This window comes from Monodelphis domestica, chromosome 5 (genome assembly GCF_027887165.1).
Source record: "Monodelphis domestica isolate mMonDom1 chromosome 5, mMonDom1.pri, whole genome shotgun sequence".
NCBI classification, from domain to species: domain Eukaryota; kingdom Metazoa; phylum Chordata; class Mammalia; order Didelphimorphia; family Didelphidae; genus Monodelphis; species Monodelphis domestica.
Window position 1 is genome coordinate 249790535 of NC_077231.1, and position 24336 is coordinate 249814870.

General features: G+C 33.5%; 1 protein-coding gene across 23 annotated transcripts in view; it reads right to left on the minus strand.

Annotated features, from left to right (window-relative positions):
- Positions 1 to 24336, minus strand: part of CREM (cAMP responsive element modulator) — a 65239-nt gene that overhangs the window by 23826 nt on the left and 17077 nt on the right. For 11 of the 23 annotated variants that reach the window (XM_056800019.1, XM_056800017.1, XM_007504722.3 and 8 more), the window contains 3 exons: positions 14704 to 14850; positions 7216 to 7313; positions 6904 to 7046 (listed from right to left, as the gene is read on the minus strand). In XM_056800019.1, coding sequence (XP_056655997.1) covers positions 6904 to 7046; positions 7216 to 7313; positions 14704 to 14850 — 388 coding nt within the window. Of the gene's footprint in view, positions 1 to 6903; positions 7047 to 7215; positions 7314 to 12145; positions 12249 to 14703; positions 14851 to 15004; positions 15133 to 18305; positions 18420 to 24336 lie in introns of those variants that run through there. The other 12 variants (XM_056800023.1, XM_056800024.1, XM_007504728.3 and 9 more) reach the window with 5 other exon arrangements.

Here is a 24336-nt window from a genome sequence, read left to right on the forward strand (position 1 = left end):
AAAATACTGTTGAGTGAGAACCCCAAATGATAGTTATTCATCTATACATGTTTCATGCACAAATAACTAATTTTTACCCACTTTCGCCTTAGAATAATAGAGTGCATTTGCAAAGAGCACAAGAATATTTCAGAGCATCAGCATTCCAATCCTATAGTGCTATAACTGCTATTCTCAGCATCCTCACACTTATGTTATTAAAGGAAAATGACATCAGCATCACTACACTTGAACAAAAGCTAGTTAGTTACTTCTCTGACCCCAGTAAACTTAAGTCCATCCTAGCTGGACCTAAACTTCTTGGCCCCCTTTCAATTCCAGCAATCCCTTTACCTTTTGATTCTCTATAGGTGAAAGCATACATACATACAGATACAAAACACTGACATCTGTGTGATCAATATATTCATATCACTGTACCTCTGGCAAGGCAGAGTTGTCTGCCTGTTACTTAGCATCAAGGTAAGATAGCATAGCATAAGAGAAAAATCAACTAGTGAGGTGTCAGAGGACATGATTTTTCTCTTATTCTGGATCCTGGATCTGCTCATTTCTACCTGTTATTACTTTAGGCAAGTCAGTCAACCTCCCAGGGTCTCAGTTTCCTCTAGGAGGGGGCAGAACTATCTATGATTCCACCCCACTCTAAGTCCTGTGGAACGAATCAAGTACAATCTGGTACTTACTACATGCTTTTGATGATGGTGGAGGTAAATCGCACCAAAAAAATCATAGCCTAAAAGTCAGCTAGAGGAACGGAATTTCCATAACCTGAATCAGTTCAAATATACTCAACCATTACCTAAACACATTTCTGTGAAAAATGAAAAGCACACTGTATAATCATTAATCTGTATAGTGCTTGCTTCAGCAGCATACATAATAATATATGAAGATAAAGTAAGAGAGGGCCTATGAGAAGTGGTAGGAAACACATCATAGAATCTGGAGCTGGAATGGATGTGAAAGATCCTTTAAAACAGAGGTTCTTAGCCTGAAGCCCACATACATCATTCATGCCTCACTCCAACCAAAAAGATACACAGATAGATTTCCGGAGGGGGGGGGGTTGGGTTTGAATTCGGATCGAGAAAAAATTCTGCATCACAGTATTTTCACTAACCTCTTAGAAAACATGTAGCATTTACTTTATGAATTTTAAATCAAATTTAGTTGATCATAGGGTGCATGCTACTAAAAAAGGGAAAGAATTCTTGATCTTGACAACTCCTTCACAGGTGAGTAAATGAGGGCCTAGAGAATATAAATTATTTGACCACAATTCACACAGTTTAACAGAAGTGCAGGAATCAAATTAGGAAGATTATGCTTGCCATATGACTAAAAAGTGACTCAGTCAAAAAGATACTTTAGATCCCAAGCATGCAAAAACATGCTAATTTACATGCTGACTTCACTATATCTGTCAGAGGGACCTTCACTGACTTCTGTATTCCATTCTATGTTCACAACTATTCAGGTAGCAAGTCCAGGAAATTCTGATTCAGAAACATACCTTATATTCATCTCTTATACTCAATGCTACCAACTTGAACTGTTTTAATAGCTTCTTCACATGTTTTTCTGTTTCTATACTCTCCCATCTCCTCCAATTTATCCTTCATACAATCTAATCTTTCCAAAGCTGAGCCTCAAGCATGTCCATCTCTGATCAAAAATCTCCACTGGCTTTCTACTGCCTAAGGGAAATTAAATTAATTTGCTTCACCTGCAAGGCATTCCATTTTTACATTTCATGCCTTAGTTCATGTTAGTCCTTTCAGTATTTCTATGCTAGTCAAACGATATTGTTCTCTGCTCTCTATATTGGCCAAGTGCTTTCCAAACCATCATTTTTTTGCTCATGCCCTATGCCTGGAATGTCCTCTTTTGCCCCTAATCTGTTAGTTCTTGTCCATTTTTAATAGGCCATTCATATACCATATCCGAATCAGCAAAGTGAAGTCTTCTCTAGTCCCCATCATTGACAAGTCATCTACCCTTTGTTCTGAGCCTTTAATGCACTTGTTATTTCTCATTGTATGTCTCATTGTATTATTATCCCTCTACTACACTGTAAACTAGGGTTCACATCCTTCAGGAGTCTACCTGAATATTTTATCTTCCCATAATCTTTATATTCTGCACACAACAGGTGTATAATGCTTATTGTTTTAGTCAATGAAGAGTTATAAAGAGAAAGATAAGATATAAAAATTATTCTTACTGAAAATCACCCTGGCCAAAAGTTGTAATAAAATTGCTAACAGGCAGAAAAACTCAGAACAAAAAAATACAACTTGGAACTTAAAAAATATAACAAAGAATATTTAAAGAAAAAAGGGAAGAGAGTATCACATAGGTGATATTTATTTTAAAAATGGGTAAATATGAAATAATTTAAGGTAGGCACTACTATTTTATTTTATCCATGAATTATCCAGGGTAACAAAACTCAGCACTAGAACTCAGTACTAGAACTGCACTCAGAAGTTTTACTAAGTTTTACAGCACAGCTATCACATGGAAATAAAGGGTAGATTCAAGAACAGTAACACAAATGAAGATTTATGGAATATATCAGATTATTCCTGATAAAAATAAGTTTTCTTTTACAATTTACATTAAAGTTTCTGGTGTTATATAATTAAGATCTGAAAAATATACTCTATATGATATCAAAGTCAAAGACATAAAACAAAAAATTTAATAAGTGTGCTAATGTAATAGCTAGCACTTAATAAAGTACTTGGGAGTTTAAGAGCACTTTTCATCTCTTTTTTCAGTTAAATTAGAATGTAGACTACACCAGTATGAGCCAAATTTCTTCTATAAAGAATTGACTAAGCAGAGAGCTATGATTCTACCAATAACTTTTAATTCTTAAAAAGATTATTAATTCTACTTGTCAGTCTGCAAGTCTTTTTAAATAGACTGAGTCACTTACTTTTGAAATTTAAATTCACAAAGGGCCAGATAAAAAGCAAATCAGATATTAGTAAAATTTCCAATTCAATAGGCACAAGCAGATTTGAAGGCAAGAAAATTGTTTAAGAGTAGGGAATATTGATCTTCTGGAATCTAAAGGTAGAGAAATAATCAATCCATATTATGGAGTTAAAAAATCTCATAATTGAAAGGAAAATTCATAGCCTTTAAAGGAAACTTTTATACAATAAGCAACTTTATTAATGTTTTAACACTAAACTAATAATTAACAATAAGTTTCCTTTGCTGTATTTTGAGAAATTTCTTTAAAAAAAATACAATAAAAATTTTAAAGGAAGATTTTTTCATGTAATATATCTACTTTAACAACATACATATATTTATATTCCTATGGCTAAAATAGAGACAACCCATGCAATTCCTTCAAATGATTTTTCCTAAGTCCATTGTAAAAATGACAGCAATCATGCAACAAAACCATCAATAAGGCTATACTGAAATATATAAATACACTGAATTCAAATCACTTGCAAACCCAATTTTCATTCCTTATTTTTTCAATAGAGTAAGATAAATACTATAAAAAAATTAAACCTATCCATACAAGCTCAATTTATATGTAGGTAACACATTCCATTATATGCCAATAAACATCTATTTGGAATGATTATGAATTTATAAAAGCTTTTATTTCTCCAAGTTTTCTATTGGCACTTATTTTTAAAATTCATTAACCCTTCAAATTCCAAAGACAGATTAAGTTCTGTTTTTAATTTATAAAAAGAAATAAATGTAATAGAAGATTGTTAGAAAACTAGAAACGAAAATTAAAGAACTAAACAAAAAGCCCATGTATTTTTGTAACAAAGATTTTGTTTTATAACAAGAAATTCTGAAAAGTCCTCAAGAAGAACACCTAAAAACAACTCTGAGGTATCACCTCACACCTAGCAAATTGGCTAACATGACAGCAATGGAAGGTAATGAATGCTGGAGGGGATGTGGCAAAGTAGGGACATTAATGGTGGATTGATCCAACCATTCTGGAGGGCAATTTGGAACTATGCTCAAAGGGTGCTAAAAGACTGTCTGCCCTTTGATCCAGCCATAGCACTGCTGGGTTTATACCCCAAAGAGATAATAAGGAAAAAGACTTATACAAAAATATTCATAGCTGTGCTCTTTGTGGTGGCCAAAAATTGGAAAATGAGGGGATGCCCATCAATTGGGGAATGGCTGAACAAATTGTGGTATATGTTGGTGATGGAATACTATTGTGCTCAAAGGAATAATAAAGTGGAGGAATTCCATGGGGACTGGAACAACTTCCAGGAAGTGATGCAGAGTGAGAGGAGCAGAACCAGGAAAACATTGTACACAGAGACTGATACACTGTGGTACAATCAAATATAATGGACTTCTCCATTAATGGCAATGCAGTGATCCTGAACAACTTGGAGGGATCTATGAGAAAAAAACACTATCCACATTCAGAGGAAAAAATGGGGAGTAAAAACACAGAAGAAAAACAACTGCTTGAATACATGGGTTGAGGGGATATGGCTGGGGATGTAGACTCTAAATGAATATTCTAATGCAAACACCAACAACATGGAAATAGGTTCTGATCAAGGACACGTAATACCCAATGAAATTGTGCGTCGGCTACAGGAAGGTGGGTGAAGGGGAGGGAGGGAAATAATATGATTCTTGTAGAAATCATGTTCTAAATTGACTAAATAAATTAATTTTTTAAAAAAGAAGAGCACCTAAATGGAAAAAGGCATCTGTCTTTTATATAGTGGAGGAAAATTGCTCCCCTTGACCTTCGCTAATACCAGCAACTAGTACTCCCTAACCATGCATGAATAAATTTGAAAGCGAGTGTTAATCTAAAATAATTATGCTTTAAAAGCAAGCATTGCAATGTAAATATATAGACATCTATATTCATCTTCTAGAGTTAAAGTGAGTTTAGAAGGTTCTTGTGTGAATTCCATTTAATTAGCTAGTAATCATGATTACCTCAGGGATATGATTTTAGAGATACAGTGAACCTTGCCTACTTACACAGTTAAATTTACAAAAGTCAAATACTATCAAGAGTGAATCTACAAAACAACCATGATTTGCTGTCTTAAATGATTAACCATATTAAATTACAGCCAAACTGGAAACTAGTTCTTCCATTTCTAGCTCGATAGTTGATGGCTCAAATGCAGAAAACTGTAAGATAGCAGAAAATCTTTCTTAAAACAAACAAATATCTAGAGAACCAAAAAGTCTTAATCTATTTTACAGTACCCTCAACTGTAACATATATTACCATTTACACTGCCTCAAATGCAGTTTAATGCTCGACCATTGGTTGCACAAAGGGCTGGATTCAATACTATCCCTACATTTTTTAAATGTCCTATGTTAATATAGTAATATTTTTCATTTATATGTTTCTATCCTGTTTTTTTTACAGCACTGTAACAAATTATCTTTTTAACCTTATAATAAAAAATGTTGCAAAGTACAATAGCAAGCATTATTGTACTACTATGAATAAATGCCACCTCTCAAATCTAGTTTGCTTAAAGACTGAGTGCAATATATAAACACTTCTTATTTCTGTGTGCACTTTATTTTCCTTTCAAAAACTTATACTGGTCACCAAAGGGGCAAAATGAATTATATAGATGGCTTTTTAGCACAATTGAGAATAATAAATAATTTTTTCCTTTCAAAAACATCTAACTTTAGCAATGATACCTATATTTGGTATCAATATGGTATTGATCTTCTTTTTACAGATAAATAAAAAGAGTCAAGAGATTAAGAGACTTGCCCAAGGTAACAGGGCCACAAAGAGGAAGTCATACTTTCTAGAAAAGTAGTTCTTCCAATTCTCATCCAATACTAGAATTAAAAATACACAATACTAAAAAAACAAACAAAAAAAATACACAATACTGGTCACCAAAGGGGCAAAAAGAATTGTGTAGATGGTTTTTAGCATAACTGGAAAAATAACCTAAAGTCATTCTAGATCTCAAAGATGATTTTCCCCCCCTTGATAGCAAAACTAGTGATTGTAATAATAATATTTTTCATCCTAGATGTTCAATCTTGGAAGGGTTTTTGTAGGGAGGACATTCAAAATTTAACCTCACATTTGCCCAAAAAAATATTTAAATTTCAAATATACTCCAGTACCTGCAATACAGATCCTCTATTACAAAAGTGTTTACATAGCAAATTTGCTCTTTATTGGGGGAAATAACTAGTGCCTTAATTACAGCAAGGAACATAAAAATTTACAATACATTAAAATGTATAAGAATAATAATGTACATATAAGTATCAGTTTAATGATTTCAGGTAAATTGTCTGGTCTATTATTGGGTTTTAAAGGCTAAATCTTTTTTCCATCCTCATTTTGGCAGAACTACAATATAAATGAACAAAGAGAAGAATGGAAGTGGTAATACACTTAAAAACATCATTAAAATACAACATAATCTTTTCATATCAATAAATAATAGATATATTTATATTGCTTTAATAACAATAAAGACAAAATTAACTATATTCAATTGCTTTCAAAACCTTAACATACATTATATAGTAAAATAACCCAAAACAACAACAAAGCAAAAATTCTCAGAAAAAATGAATGAAAATATATTAGAAAAGGGTAAGAGCCTGGTGGAATACACTAGTACCCAATTCTTTTTATTTTGATTATTAATAAGAGTTGACTTTTTTCCATACAAATCTTGCTTTATTCAACATCCATTTTTTTATTCTGTAATACATACAGGGAAGAATAATATACTAAAAGCTAAGATAACCAGTGCTGAAAAATAAAATTATTTTAATTCAGCAAAGCATTTAATTCATACTAATATAACTACAGAGGACTTAAAAGTAAAATTATACCATACTGTATCTTAGCATACATACTGTATTGCCCCGTGCTAGTCTGATATATGCTAGTTGGCACTGCCATGGTAGCGATGTTAGGTGGTGTTCCTTCTTCCTCGGATTTTTCTTCTTCAATCTTGGGAACACCAGGCACATCAGATGAAAGTTCATTCAGTATTTTTCTAAAACACAATTAGTAGAGTATAAATGATCACTCTAACTCCTCTAAAACATACTTTTAAAATATGAAACTAAAAGTAAAATAAAGAATCTTAAAATTAAAGCTTTTATTGGCTAATTATTCAACATTATACCTTTGTTACATTACCATGGAAATTTTAACAAACTCACCGATATGAAGGTCTTCTTGAAAGGATTTCTCTACGTTTATGAGAATCAATTACACCTTCTGCTTCTGCAGACTCATCTGTCTCTGCAATTGTTGCTACCTAGAATACAAGAGTTTCTAAAAATTCATCATAAAATAAAAGGCCTAATTAATTCATTCAACCAATAAATATTTATTGAAGACTATTACATACATAACACTACATCATACTGCAGCAGATACAAATAAGTACATAAAGCCCTCAGGGAACTTATAATTTGACTTTAAAGAAAATATAAATACACAAAGTAGAAAGTAGTGTATATAATTATATGTCAAATAAAGAGCACAGAGGATAAACATACAAATTTGAAAGAAAGTCAAATCACTGCAGATTTGGAATAATCTGAGAAGGTTTTATGAAGAACATGGAGAATTCTGAGTCACTGAATCAACGATCCTTATGGTTAGGAGAAATCTTAGAAGTCATCTAGTCTTGTCTGTGCTTAAATAGAAATCAATATCCTCAGCAAGTGGTCAAACAGCAGTCTCCACTTACAGATTTCCAGTGAAGTCAAATCCTTTACTTCTTGAGGCAGTCATTTCGTTTTTGGACAGCTTTACCTATTAACAAGCTTTCCAAACTTTGAGACCAGATTTGCCTCTAGAACATCCAACCCCCATTGCCCTCTTGGGGCAATCAAAATAAGTCTCTCTTCCATGGGAACCCCATTCAAATTCATGAAGAGAGAATGAGACATGTTGAGAGACATGACCTATGTGTAAATTTATTTTGCTAGATTGTACTTATTTTTGTTTTTTTAAAAAGGGAAGCATTTTTTGAGAAGGGGGAAATTTGTACGGAAAAATGGGCAGGTTGTGAGATGAAACTTTTAAAAAGAATGTCAACATAGCAGAAAAAGCACACAGAATAGAGTCCAAATGGAGAAACAGAAAAGTGGGACAGGGTTGGTACAAAGCTATCAATTTTAATATACGATGCTTTCTTTCTTTCTTTCTTTCCTTCTTTCCTTCCTTCCTTCCTTCCTTCCTTCCTTCCTTCCTTCCTTCCTTCCTTCCTTCCTTCCTTTCTTTCTCCCTTACCTTCTGTCTTAGAATCAAAACTGTATATTGGTTCAAAGGCAGAAGAGTGGTAAGGGCTAGGCAATGGGGGTTAAATGGTTTGCCCAGGTCACACAGCTAGAACTGTCTGAGGCTATATTTGAACCCATGACCTCCCATCTTCAGGCCTGGCTCTCCATCTACTGAGCCACCCAGTTCTAAAAAGAAGCAATTTATATGCAATAACACATTTAATATATCACCCTCTTTTTTGGTTCTTTTATACAGAAATATTCATATGTTGATTATGGAATTCCTAATTTAAAAAAGAAAACTAGATAAGAAAATCTTTTGACAGCAAATATCATGGCACTCTTAAGTAGTATCTTCTCCAGGCTAAATATGAAGCAGTTCTTCATGTGGCATATATTCTTGCTGTCTCATTCTGGTTGGGTGACCAGGACATATACCTTGTCCTTCCTACCAGATGTTTTATTTTGAGTGCCATGATAGTTAGTTGAGGTCTAACCAGAAAAAATACAGAAGATTTATTATTTCCCTTGTGTGGACACTTTGCCTGTCTTAGCTCAGCTGAAGATCACATTAGTGTCATTTGCTGCCATGTTTATGCCAAGTATTCCTTGAAGGCTTCACAGGATTTAAATAAGTAGAGAAAAAAGGGGGTAGAGGGAGCATTCAGACTTAAGAGGGAATTTTATAAAGAAACCCAGAGGAGATAGAGGTTTTCACGGCATCTTTAAGGGCAACAAATAGACCCATTCTTTATATGTGTATACATATATGTACACATATATGTATACACATATAAAGAATGGGAGGTATTCAAATCCTTAGAAATCAGGTAAGACAAGATGGCAGAGAAAGGCCACACAAGACACACAGGAGGAAATCTGGAACACTGGGATGTCTAATTAGCTGTATGCCTTTGAAAAATTATTGTTTGGGGGTAGTTAGGCAGCTCAGTGGATAGAAAATCAGGTCTGGAGTACTGGGTTCAAATCTAATCTCAGATACTTTCTAGCTGTGTGTGTCTGGGCAAGTTGCTTATCCAAAAACTGTCTTATTTCTTACTGCACTTCTGCCTTACTGGTAATTCTAAGATAGTGGGTAAGGATCATTTAAAAAAAATTTTAACCATAGGTTTTTTTATCCACAAAATAAGTAAATTGGTGTATATATTATCTAAGTTTCCTTCCAAATGAGACCAATATCAAATTGGGAAGCCTCAAAAATGGGTAAGATAAAAATTTGTTTAACTCTTTTAAAAACGAAATTAAGAGGGGGCAGCTGGGTAGCTCAGTGGATCAAGAGCTAGGCCTAGAGATGGGAGGTCCTAGGTTCAAATCTGGCCTCAAATGCTTCCCAGCTGTTTGACCCTGGGCAAGTCACTTGACCCCCATTTGCCTTACCACTCTTCTGCCAAGATGAAAGGTAAGGGTTTAAAAAAAATTTTTTTTAATTAAAAAAAGAAATTAAGAGTAGATAATGTTTCACTTTTAAGGTCTAACACCATTAAATACAATAACAAATCTGAAGAAAACCTGAAAACATTTAAAATTTGCATTTCTAAAACATATTAACTCCCAATCACTCTGAACACTGAACCATCAAAGTTATAGGAAACTATAGAGGAACCACTTTGACAATTAAATGAGAACATATGTGCAAAATATTAATAGCTTGAATTCAATGATTAATACAATAAGTCATTATTAAGCACTTAGTGTGTATAAGGCATAGAGCTAGGTAATGAGAATTCAAAGATAAAACCCTACATACTCCCTGCCTTCAAAAGGCTTACAGTCTATTGAGAATCAAAAAAAAGTGCATAGTTATTATTATCAGTCACAACAGTAAATTCAGTTCAATAACAGGCATAATGGCACTAAGCATAATAATGCCAAAACCTATTATGTACCAAAAAAAAAACCCAACCTGATTAACGAAAAGTATTAGTCATTAATGCAGGTATATGTGTATGTGTGTACAGACTTAATACTTGATAAAGTACTTTACAGTCTAATTTTGAGGCAACTTTGATTTTTCAGCAGATAGTGTAATACCAATAGTACTAGAGGGTCTCAGGATAGCATGTACATACACATATGTGCATACACACAAATGTACATATACATAATGTGATTCTGGAATCATTTATGATATTCTGTTCTGAGAAAAGAGCTCTAACATAGTTATTAATGGGTTCCTATCCAAAGAAGGTAGTATATAATTTAAGTAGGTCCTGATTAAGAAATAATTCACACTTCTAATATAATTCATATTTCTCAATATGTCTCTATATTAGGGGGCTGTCCATGACTATCTCATCAACTTTGTCCTAAAATGCAAAGAGCAAAAGAAGACAAAAATAAAGAGCTAAATGCTAGCTAAAGAAACATATCTCCATCATGCTGTAAAGTTTCAAAAATGTTTTGATTTTAAAAGCTTACATTAGTCTAGCATCTCTGATGGAACATCAGAATCTGCTAATTCCTTAATACATACTACTAGCCAAAAGAAAACAACAGCACCACTCACAAATCTTTAAATTCTAAAAAAGGTAAAATATAGGACAGCCTAGAAATGAGTGAAAACTTTTAAGGGATCAAACTTAACTCTTTCTCAGATAATCTACAATTATAATAGGTTTGGGGTCTCCCTGGAATAATCCACTCATAATTTAGACCCACAACCTAGAATGAAGGTTACAAGAAAGAAAATAACCAATAGTGACCAAATCTCTGGTTAAAAATACAGAAAAGTGTATCAGTGAAACAAATGAGATAAGAACCAAAAAAACAGAAAAAATAGCAACCTGGTGTTTGACAAACCCAAGAACATAAATTACAGACAACAGAAATTTGTCAAATATTTGACAAGAACTGCTAGGAAAATAGGAAGATGTCTTGGCAGGAATTAGATTTAGGTCAGCATCTTACACCACACAACATAGTAAAAATCAAATGAATACACTCCCTGAACATGAAAACCTATTTTATGACAAAAAATTATAGAATGAAAGCAGATACCTTTCACAATTACAATAAGGGGGTAAACATTAACCAAAGGATGACAAGAGATGATCATAAAAGATACAACAGCTAAGAAATGCAGTGTATAGACCACCAAGTCTGAAGTCAAGAAGACCTGAGTTCAAATCTAGCCTCAGACACTCATTAGCTTTGTGACCCTGGGAAAGTCATTAACCCTGTTTGCCTCTGTTTCCTTATCTGCAAAATGAGCTGGAGAAGGAAATGGCAAATTACTCCAGTATCTTTGTGCAGAAAAACCCCAAACGAGGTCACAAAGAATTGAACATGATTAAACAACAACAACAAAGATAATTTTGGTTATGAAAAATAAAAATTGCATTAAAAAACAAATGAAGATAGAATAAAAAGAGAAAATGTTGAGTGGGAAAAACATTAGCATAAAACTGATAAATTTGCTATTTAAGATATACATGAAGTTGACATGAATATAACACCAAGAGCCATTTGCCAATAAATAATGGTCAAAGCATACGAACTGTTTTCAAAAGAAAAAATGCAAACTCTAAATGACCATAGGGAAAACATACTTCAACTCCCTTTAAATACAAACTAAAACTAAAAGGTTTTATGTTACATCCTGCAAACTGGAAAAGATGATCAAAAAAAAGTGGTGGTGGGGAATCAATGCTAATAGGGCTGAGGGAAAATAGTCACACTAATATGCTATTAGTAGAGCTAATATTTGTCAAACCATTCTGGTTTATGAATTTGAAATTATATAAGAAAAATGGTATCAAGTAGTCATGTGACACAGTGGATAGAATGCCAGACCTGTAGTCAGGACAACCTGAATTGAATTCTGTACTCAGACACTTACTAGCTGTGTGACTCTGGATGGCAAGTCACTTAACCCTGTTTGCCTCAGTTTCCTCATCTGTAAAATGAGCCGGAAAAGGAAACAGCATACCATTCCCGTATCTCTGCCAAAAAAACCCCAAATGGGGTCACAAAGAGTCAGACACAACCAAAAGAAGAAAAACTATTACAGTGTTCATGTTCTTTGACGCAGTGGTCCCAATAGTAGCCATATATCTCAATGAGGTCAAAGATAGAAACCAAAGTCTGATATATAGTATGTATAAAAAACCAGTCATACCTTCAACTTTTTATTATGGTAAAGAACTAGAAAAAATAAGAGCTCATCAATTGAGGAAGGGACCAAAAGAATTAATTTATGAATATAATGAAATAAAATGTTATTTTGTAGTAAGAAATAATAACATGAAAAATTCAGAAAAATAGGGGAAGTTGTATATAAACTGATACAGAGTGAAATGAGTAGAAACAATAGCAAACTAAATACTGACGACAATTTAAATGGAAAAAACACAACACTAAAACTAAGTCCAACTTTTAACAACTAAAAAATTAGTAATAGTACTAAAGAACAATGAAAAATACCACTCATCCTCTTAGCAAGACATTAACTAAGGCAGAATATTATATGCACTGTCAAATGTAATTACTATATTATGTTTCACTTGACTATTTTTTTTTCTTATAGGACAGTTCAATTGGAGAGAAAGGGTATTTCCAAAAATGACTTACACTAAAATAAAAGGCATAAAAATAACTTATTTTGGAAAGGGATTATTACATAGTCTGAACACAAACAGATACACATACATCCACAGAAAAATTTCTTTCTCAGATCTTTGCAAAAATTTTAAAGCAATATAACAGTGAATGGAAGGCTGGTGTTGGACTCAGGAAGATGTGGTTCAAGGAATACCTCTGATATATACTAGTTTTGTGACCCCCAAGTTCAAGTCACTTAACCTCTGAATGCCCTATATAATGGTACTAAATTCTTTTAGTAGAGGTAGCTTCAGGGCTGGGAATTCCTTTTCTCTGACAAATTTAGGTCCAGCTATTTTCTTTAAAAAGCTCTATAAATTCACTTTTAAACAAGGAAAATTCATTCATTTGCTCAGTATGACTAACTGCCCAATATATCCAAGGCTCTATGTCTTCCTTCAACTTTAGTTGTGTGAAAACTAATGATAAGGAATAATATGCCTTAAGAATTTAAAGAAAATAACAAAGATCTTTCTTGATGAAAAGTCTAGATTTAGGAGTCAGAAAGTTTAAAACTACCTTGTAAATTCCTACCAATAAACAGAGCACAGATTTGGACCAAATTCTCTTAAACAATTTGAACAGCATAAGAAAAGATGCACAATGCAAAAAAGTAACTAAAAGTTTTAAAGGCTGATATCTACAATTTAAAAAATTTTGCTCCTGAAGAGATGGCCCATTAGGGATGAAGAAGGATAGATTTGGAAATAAAGGTAGTAAGACAAAAGACATAATTTATATATATATATGTATGTGTGTGTATATATATATAAAAATATATACACACATACACACACATATACACCTTATACTGCTGGATCCGAGCTTTCAAGAATGGACACAAATGACTAAATATGCTAAATCATGTTTTTTCACATGGTCAATGTCAGTATTTAAAGAGAAAAAATGATTCCCCAAAAGGAATGAAAAGAAAATAAGTAAACCGAACACACAAATACACTTGAATATGCATTTCTAAACCTTTCATGGAATTAATATAAAGAATGAAATTTTACCCTCAAGTAGCATTAAGTCACAACTATAAGATTATTGAGAAACCTAAGGGTTTAAAGAGAACAAAAACTCAAGAATAAATTGTCTAAGTGAACTGGGATGTCCCTTCCTAAAAATATAAAAGCTAATTTCAAAATCATTTGTATGCATGTTGTTACATGACACTCCTAAAAACCAATACTATCCTAATACCATCAATCCAATATATTTACTAAATGTATTTCAAGAGGGATTCTCAAAATATGTACCACTGATTAATTTATAAATCTGATTTTCTTCCCTAGAGAAACAAGTTAAGTGACTCATTTAATAATAGCTAGCATTTTAATAGCCCTTTATGATTTGGAAATGCTTTACAAATACTATTTCATTTGATCCTCACAACCCTGAGAAGTAGGTGCTACAATACCCAATTTTACAGATGAGGAAACTGAGGCAGAGGTTAAATGACTTGCCCAGGGTTAAGACAGCTATTAAGTGTCCAAAGTTGTACTTGAACTCAGATCTTCCTTACTCCAAGTCCAGAGCTCTAACCAGGATGCCTCCTAGCTTCCTCATTTAGTATTACTTTGCAAATAAGTCCTAAGAACAGACCCCAATTCCTAATCAGCACCCTAAACTACCAAAGCATGACACTGTTCATAAGTATCACAGAAACTCTTCCATATTATTTAAGAAAAGATTTTAACCAGAATAGCTCTATGGAGAAGGAAATAATACCATGGGCAACATTTTTTTTTGGAAACCTAACAAAGTTCAAAGTCATCCAGAAAGAAAGCTAACCTGAACAGTTTGTATTTGTGGTGACTGGATAACCGATGGCTGTGGTGTCTGAATCACTCCCTGTACATGTACAGTTTGACCTGAAGGTAATTGCACTAGAGTTACAGCTGGAGAGCCTCTTCCGGTGCCTGATCCAGCTACAGAAACCTGCAAAAATGATCATTCGATATTATAAAGATGCCACAATAAAAAATAAAATAGCAATAACAACAGCAAAAAAGACACTATTTATTAATAAGACTAGTTTATTTTTTTTATTTTTTCAGCTATCAAGGAATGACAAACAAGTTGCTATATTTACCATTAGGAGATTATTATTATCCTAGAACAGTTGTTCTCTAATGTTATAGATATTAAAAAAATCCATGACCCTCACTTTCAGTTCCCATGGTTAGGTGGGCTGAGAATGTTTCCAGCAAAGGGTTCTAAGGCAGTTAAACCACCTCGCCACTACAGAGACAAAGCCTCCTTTAGGAGAGATCAGTGGTATAGCTAAACTCTCATGTGACCATTTTTATCCTTTATTCATATTTTTATAAGCCAAAATTAAGTTTCGGAAGCCATTTCATTCTAACAAATTTTACTTAAACTCCTTGGTTGATGACATTCTAATGTACTTCTGATAATAGGACAATGCCCTGCTGCCTCAGCACTGCTCCAGCTATAGGTGAAAATCACAAGATGATACACACCAAGAGTAATACCAAGAACCCCATAAGTCCTTGCAGAGGGGCTTTAATACAGGAACAGGAGGTCCTCCCTCCCATCTCTTGCTACTTGCTCCATTTAACTAAAATGCTACAAAGCTTGGACCAGGCTGAGATGAAAAAGTGTCTCCCCTCTACTACTTGTCAAGGTCCTCTCAACAAAAATTCCCCTCAGCTAAAACACATTATTGCTAAAGGAAATTTGAAATGAGTGAACCTCTTAATCACAAAGATTCTTTCCATAAAAAGGTAAGGTTAAGAAACAACCTTTGACTTCTAAACCTGTCTCATCTTAGTAACAGATACTCTACACAGAACACAGTGACACTGCCACTCACATCCTGTTACTCGGTCACTCAGCCCTGGCCTCCTTGATATGGAATCCCCGAAGAGCGGTGACCAAATCCTAGGACCCTCAAGATGCTATAGAAAATCAGCTGCTTGGAGTTATATCCACAGAGCTGTAAAAAGTCATAATCACTCCTGATGCCAACTTTGGGGTCTCATTCCAGGGGACAGCTATAATTTCCAAACATTCTCAGGACTGACACAGAGGCAGAAGAGGGCACGGAAAAGGGCGATGGAATATGATACTGGCCCCATTCAGGTTCTAGCTGTGACTGTGGGCATGACTCTCCTATACATGTACAGTGAAATTTCTACCTCCCTGGGCTCTTATGGCAAGCAAATAAAAGGACCTGTAAAAATGTTCTGTGTAGGATCAAATGTCCCACCATCAATCCAAATTTTAATAAAAGGCTAATGACACACTAAATGTGAACCACAGATCAATAGGGAGACAAGCATATCCAACTTGATAGAAGTGAAAAATAATGAAAATCTCCATTTACACAACAGATACTCTCTACACAGTAAAAAGTGGGGTCTTCTCATAGAGGTTAAGTCTCAGAGTCAGAAAGACGTGAGTTCAATTCTTGCTTCTGATGAATATGGCTGAATGATCCTGGGCAATCCCTTAACCCTTTTAAGTGCTCTAAGGCCATAAAGCCCAGAGAAGGTGCTAAACTATACTGGAAGAAGTCTCTACACTGAAGAATTCATAGGTCTGGTAAAAACAAAACAGGTATTCATAAGTTTCTGGGGAAAAAGCAAATTCCCCTACATTGTTCTATATAGCATAGAAAAAAAGGCTACATACATACATAAATATATATATGTATGTGTGTGTGTATATATATATATATATATATATATACACATACATCTCTTGGCCAAAAGAGATTTACAAATTTGTTGGGATGCCTGGATGGAAAACATTCTTTTAAGATCAAAACTGTATGGTTCAGCTAGAGGTTTAAAGTAGAGGGATAAATGAAGGCTAGAATGGTCAAAGAAAGCTTCCTATTTGGGCCTTGATTTGGGTCCTAAAGGATGAGCAAAATTAAGAGTGATAGAGTGAAAAAGGTCTATACAATGAACGTGGGAATGCAGGTATTTTCTTTTCACATGACAATGAAGCTACTAGTCCAATTTAAATGGGAACTTCATTTTGGAGAATGTCATAGGACACAGAAGATCTGGGTCAGAGTATGATGAATATTAAATGTCAAGCTAAAGAAAATATTTACATTTTATATCTTTATCTTATAAGCAGTGGGGAACCATGCAAAGGTTTTAGCAAAAGAAAGATGTTATTTTTCAAAGAAATATTTAAGAAGACTACTCTGCTATAAGAGGCAACTCACTGGATAGAGCTCTGGGCCTAGAGTTAAGAAGCCATGAGTTCAAATCTAGCCTCAGATACTTACTAGTGTGATCCTGAGCAAGTCACTTAACCTCTGATTGCTTTAATTTACTGGAGAAGGGAATGCCAACTACTCCAGTGTCTTTGAGAAGAAAACCGCATGATCAGTGTTGGCATGCTAAGAGTCTAGAGGGTCACAGAGTTGGACATGACTGAACAATAATAATAACAATCTGCTATCAGTATATAAAATGAACTGGAAGCTGACAAGCCTGAGGACAGGGAGGAAAAATAAGAGATTACTGCAATAATTTAGGGGAAGAAGATACTAGATCACATTGGTGGTAGCAATAATAAACCACTAAAAAAAACTGGGCAGTAAAAAAAAGGAGTGGGGAGGGAGGAATAAGAAGGAATTATGAATTCAATTTTGGAAAACTGAGTTTACGATAGTGGAGCATTTAGGTGAAAAGTCCAATACATAGGCTGTTATAGAACTGTAATTCAGAAGAAAGATAGGAAGCAGATTTTTATCTGAGAAGCTCCCTGGAAAATCTATTCTTAAAGGACCCTTTTTAAAAAAATAATTATGGCAAAAACTATTTTAAAAAGCATATTATTGCCAAAAATTCAAAAGACTTTTCCTGCATTAATGCCAGGGATTCTGCTGTAAGAGAGAGGCTTCTCTGACAAAAGTCTTCTCAGAAACGCTTACTAAAGTGTAGAAGAAAAATATGAAATCCTTTCAAATGGTTCTATTTCGGGAACTTGGAATAATGTTAAAAACTAAGTCATCAAAATAAAAAAAATAAGCAGCTTTTGACTAATAAAAAACTGAACTGGAAGTTTATGCTTTGGAGTTGAGGCAAATGATCTTAAAAATAGATTATGTCTGAATCCAAAGAAAATGCATAAGGGGAAGAGATTCAAACATCAAATATGCATTCCAAGATTTTTATAAATAAAAAAAATCTTAGCATCGAATAGCAGGATACATTTATGTATATTCACCACTTTCCAGATATAGTCACACTAAAATACAAATTGCAGGGTCTTTTTAGTCACTTAAAACATAAATTATATTCACAAATAAAAACCTTGTTAATTTGTATGTCTTTATTTACAATAAAGATGCTGCCCAAAAATTGTATAAAGTGATCTGTTTAACCCATAATGGGTTTGTAGTTTACCTTTTTTTCTAGATCCCCTAAAGAGCAGTCCTCCTGTGTGTGATGCCTGAAACATAGATTATGCTGATGCCACCACATCCACTGAAAACCCCACTATAGACAGTTAATCTGAAGAGATAAATTAGATGATGCGATTTACAGCCTTACTTGGCTTTGCAATTTAAAAAATCCTAATAATGACACTTATAACTGGGAGAAACCTCACAATGTTGTAACACAGCACTTGATTTAGACCTAATAGACTACATCCAATCTGTTGCTAGGTTCCCTGAAGATGTTTTTGTGATGTCATAATGTACCTTCAAACATCACAGAGGTCTTTACTTTTGGGGAGATGATAGAGTGAAAAATGTATTAACACTACTGTGAACTAAATCCTTGTATTAACCCAGTGGCCAGAGAATCAAATGTCTATAGTTTCCAACTTAATTTCAATTAGAAATAATGAGATTCTATTAACAGGTTGAGCTTTTAACTATAAAAGCTATTATAATTCCAGTATCAAAAACAAATGGTAAAAGTCTACCTCTATTTTAAGGATGATTCAAAGCACAATTGTTATGAGTAGAAGCAAAAATTTAGATATAAACACATTTCATTTTCACTATATTAAAATTTGTGGGAGGAACATATCATTTGTGTTTCTATGAGGCAAAAAGCTTAGAGGAAGGAAGCACTGAAGTAATCCTCATTTTAGCCAGTATATTCACTTCTTCCAAAAAAACACATTTTTTTGTTTCCAGAATAGAATATAAATTGCAAAACAAACTATACTCTTTCACTGAGATCTTCCTGCCTGGCCTAAAAAACGGTTGCTACTAAGCAAGAGTACATCCACAAAAATGGAGAACTGGGAGGATATAGAAATACAAATTGGTCCAGAAACTACATAACAGATATTAATTTTAATATATTTGACTACTTGTAGTGAGTTTTTAAATCTAATCTTTATATTTATGTGATAATAAAATTATAAAGGGAACCATAAAAGGTTTTAAAGCACCTATTTAAAAATGGCTTCATAAAGAAAAACGTCCCTGAAATCACTCATCTTAATGATATAGAAATAAAATGGGATAATTACAACTTTGAGAAATAATCTCAACCCTGAAGATTAACCACACACCACACAAAAACATCATCGGAAAGAAAACCTTTGTTTTAAGGTTACAATAAAACTTTAAGAAATACCTTGATGGCCTGAACTTTTTGAGACAAGGGTCAAGAAATAAAAGAGAATATTATTAGCTAGCCATAGATTTGGAGGAAAAAATATATGTCTCTAAATAGATCCCTTGTTAATATTTTCTAAAGGATTTATCTAGTCTGAAAAATATTAACATAATAAAAAACAACTCATCTAAATACCTACAATGTTCCAGGCACTGTGCTAGGGAATATGGATATAAACACATTTGCCCTCAGTCCCTTCCTCTGAAGCAGCTTATAATATATTCGGTGGAAAAAAAATATGTACATAAATGTGTAAAAGAATATATATAGTAGAGCTAAGTAATTTCATAGAAAGGCACCAGAGAAGAATAGGAGGAATGGAAGATACTGGGAAAGCCTTCTAGTAGTAGGTGGAGTCAAGAGCAAAATTTAATAGAAAACTCAGTATATGAACCAACATTAAAACACCTATTATATATACAGGGGCAGTTGGGTGGCTCAGTGGATTGAGAGCCAGGCCTAGAGACAGGAGGTCCCTGGTTCAAATCTAGCTTCAGACACTTCCTAGCTATGTGACCCTGGGCAAGTCACTTAATCCCCAATTGCCTAACCTTTACCGACTCTTCTACCTTGGTTCCAATACATACAGAATTGTTTCCAAGACAGATGGTATGGGTTTTAAAAAATGAGGGGGCATATCTCAAGAAGTATATCCAATAAAAATCTAGAATCTAGACTCTAAAGGGATCTGAAAAATTTCTACTAATAAAGCCAACTTCCCAAAGCATAAATTTTGCTCAATTATACCAACAGATAGTTTTTCAAAGTTCAAACTATTAATCATTAAAAAACTGTTCAAACTCTCTAAACTAAATGGCTCATTTAATCTCTCATTTGTACCATTTGTTCTTCACTGAATATATAAAGATGTATGAACTAGGGAGTTGTAGTAACATGTATCTTTAAATTGTAAAGTTTAAATAATCTGCAATTTTTATATACAGTTTTAAAAATGAAATTGACATGGACACACCTGAAATAAGGGATCGTTTTTTGGATTCACTTTCAGTAAAAGTCACCAGAGTAGATATAATTTTGACCAACATTCATTCTAAGAAGTCTATATTATTATAGGATAATGAGCATTCATAATGGTGAATCTAAGGTGCTGCTGAATATCAAGTTATTAAGAAAAAAATCTATACAGTTTTAAGTGCATATGACTCAAATTTCTGTAAAACAATAAAACATTTATTGTATATCTAAATATCTATCTATATATCCTGTAAAGTTCTGTTAAACAGAATACGATATTCTCCAGTCATTTGGGAAAAATGAGAGCTCAGTAAGATTTATATTGCTTTATTTCTACTGAACCTATCATATGGGAAAAAGGTAACATACTAAATGAGTATACAAAAATCCCCTACTGGCTCCAATTTCTTGCATTTCTATGGATATACCATACTATCTTTTTGCCCCAAAATTAATTTTAAAAAAGGTAAATAAATCACTAAATTAATCTTCAGGAGATCTTGCCATCACATAGGATATCTTGCTATTCATGACTACTTTTACATGACACAATGCAATGCTTCATGGAACATTAACCATAGCTATATCAAATAGATTTTAAGGATTTGTTCAAAATAATATATTAATTCTTCTGAGTACTTATCAATGTTTTCCCTATCTGGAAAATTTTCATTTAAAAAAATCACAGTAAAACAGTGGACTAACAGAGCCCCAAAACATAGAATATGTATACTCTGTTGCTTCCATTCAACTTAAAATTTTCATTGCTATTTAGCAATCCTTTTCTTATTTACTCCCTATTTAATTCCCCACAGCACCTACTTCAAATCTTTTCCTTGTTCAAGCCCTCTTTGATTTATAGTGACAGCTTCCTACTTCATGGAGAAGAAAGCCATCTAACAGGAGCTCCTACAATTTCCAACTTTCATTCCTCAAATTTCACTTGTTAACTCAAAAATCAATCATTTTGCCATGGGTCTCAGAGAATCAAGAATTCCCACTTAATCCCTCTACTTTTAATATGGCTTCCCTTTTGCCTCATCCAGAAACTTTCCCCAGCAATCATCTTTTCTTTCTCATCCAGATACTCTCTCTCTCTCTAGATACAAAAGGACATTCCTAAAAACAAACATGTTCAAATTTCCTCAAACCAGAAAGATTTTACCTTGACTTTTCTATGCAATATTGATACTATTCCATGTTCTTTTCCCCTTGTATGAAAAAAGCAATGTTATTGAAAAATCAATCTTCTCTAAATGAATCCACTTCTAAAAATAAAGATAGAACTTTAGAAAGTGTGAGACTTGTAGTCAGGAGGTCTGGATTCATATCAGAATCCAGTAATTTACTGGGATGCTTAGGGCAAATCAGTTAACCTTTCTAACTCAACTGCCTCATCAAAAATAAATAAATATATATGTATATATGTATATATATAAAATACTACCTGGAGAATCCCTTCCCATGCTGAAATAATAAAAAGAGAATGTATATGAAAGCAATCTCTATAAATAGTATTATCACTATTATTTTCAAAAGGTTTGATTACATAGATTCATTACATGCTATTCATTTTCACCTTTACTTTCTCTTGTATGTCTTTGAATGATTTCTATTTATACTTTCTCAGGCATTTCTAATGCTTCTTTTCTGAAAATATAATCACAAAATTTTAGAGCAACCTGTTTTTTTAATTAAATGTCTTTTTATATTAAAGAGGTTTACTATGAGCAACATATAAGGGTTTGTATCCTAAAGCATTTTACAACTGCCCAAAGAGAATTAGGACAAAAAAAAAGAGGATTAAGACCACTCACATTCATTATTTTAAGTAATTTTAATTATGTCTACTAAAATAGAGAGTAAAAAAAGTTTTAAATTTTATTTAGTGAAACTATTAAGATCTATGTTAGATGAAAAAAAAGGAGTTTACCACTTTATTATGAAGTATGAAAATATGGATGTGTACATTTTTGGAGTGTAATTTTGAGAGACTAAACTCCTTAAGAGTAGTGACAGAAGGGGGCAGCTGGGTAGCTCAGTGGATTGAGAGCTAGGCCTAGAGATGGGAAGTCCTAGGTTCAAATCTAGCCTCAGACACTTCCCAACTGTGTGACCCTGGGCAAGTCACTTGACCCCCATTGCCTAGCCCTTACCACTCTTCTGCCCTGGAGCCAATACACAGTATTGACTCCAAGATGGAAGGTAAGGGTTTAAAAAAAAAAAGAGTAGTGATGGTATTTTCCCTTCTTTGTATACTTAGTACATTACCTGGCACAGAGCACATGCTTATAAAATGGTCCATTGACTGATTTTTAAAAAATTATCTCTAGCAAAACATAAAAAATTCTGAGATGTCCTTGATTCTGAACTAATAACTTAGATACAAAATGGTTAATTTATATTTTGAATAACTTGGGTATGAAACAAATAATTCAGTCAACTGATTAATTTTTTTAATTAAGTAATTTTAAGGCATTTTCTAAGTCTTTCTCATGAAGAAAAAATTCTCTTACAACAATAACTTTTCAGAACCACACTATCTTTGATTTCCAGATCTTGTATAATAAATCTTGTCTAAGTCAATCAATACAAGTCAACATTTATTAAATACTCAGCAATTTTCAAAAAAGAAAATATATAGCACACTCTGCAAACTATAGGTTAATGAGCTTAAATGATTCTTGTATATTATTAAAGAAGTGGTTGATGAACATTTATCAAGAAAATTTTAAACCCAGAGTCAGCCTGGTTTCATCAAGAATAGGTCATACCAGGGGCAGCTGGGTGGGTCAGTGGATACAGAAGCAGGTCTTGAGACTGAAGGTCTTGGGTTCAAATTTGGTCCCACACACTTCCTAGCTGTGTGTCTGTAGAGTGACCCTGGGCAAATCACTTAATCACAAATGCCTAGTCCTTATCACTCTTCTGCCTTGGAACTTAGTATTGACTCTTAGATAGAAGGTGTTAAAAAAAAAACCAAACAGGTCATACCTGTTTTCATTTCCGCTCCTGAAAAGATTACTAAACTAGTAGATGAGACAAATGATATGAATATAGTTTTCCTAAGTTTTTTTTAATAAAGTATATAATGTTATTCTCTGAGAAGATCAGATAAAAAAGGCAATCTCATGGATCCAGAATTGGTTGTATGGCCAGATTCAAAGAATAATTGCTAATGCTTCAAAAGCACAGGGGTCTCCAGTGGAATATCCCATTGATCTGATCTTGTGCTGCCTAACCTTCTTTAGCAATTACAGTGGCATAGATAATATTATCCCTCATCAAAACTGTAGATAATAAAGTTTAGAGGGACAGTGAACACAGTATACAACAGATCAAAAGGGAACCTGATTGGCTAGAATGCTGGGCTGAATCGAATTAGATGAATCATAGTCAAGATCACATAGGACCTGACAGCTTGTACTATAGATAAGAGGAGATCTCAGAAAACAATATTCCAAAAAGCAACAAATATAGTCTTATAAACAAATATAACTTGCCCTACAAAGATGAGCATAGTCTTATACTGACAAAAATAGACCATTAGTGGAACACTGAACTATCAAACATCTATGATGAAAAGACAAGAACTGAGTAGAAACCTTGAGAAGCAAACATAAGAGGCAAGAATAAAGTAAGAAGGACTGCATAATGATGGAGGACTACTATTTGAATAGGGAAAAAATACATGAGTTTTAGAAAGTTAATGTTTTCCAAAGGTCCAGAGGGAGGCTGGGTAGATAAGTATTGCTCTGAGGTTTTTAAGAGGGGAAAGGGAGAGGAAAATGAAAGGAATATATTCATGGGGAAAAGAAGAAGT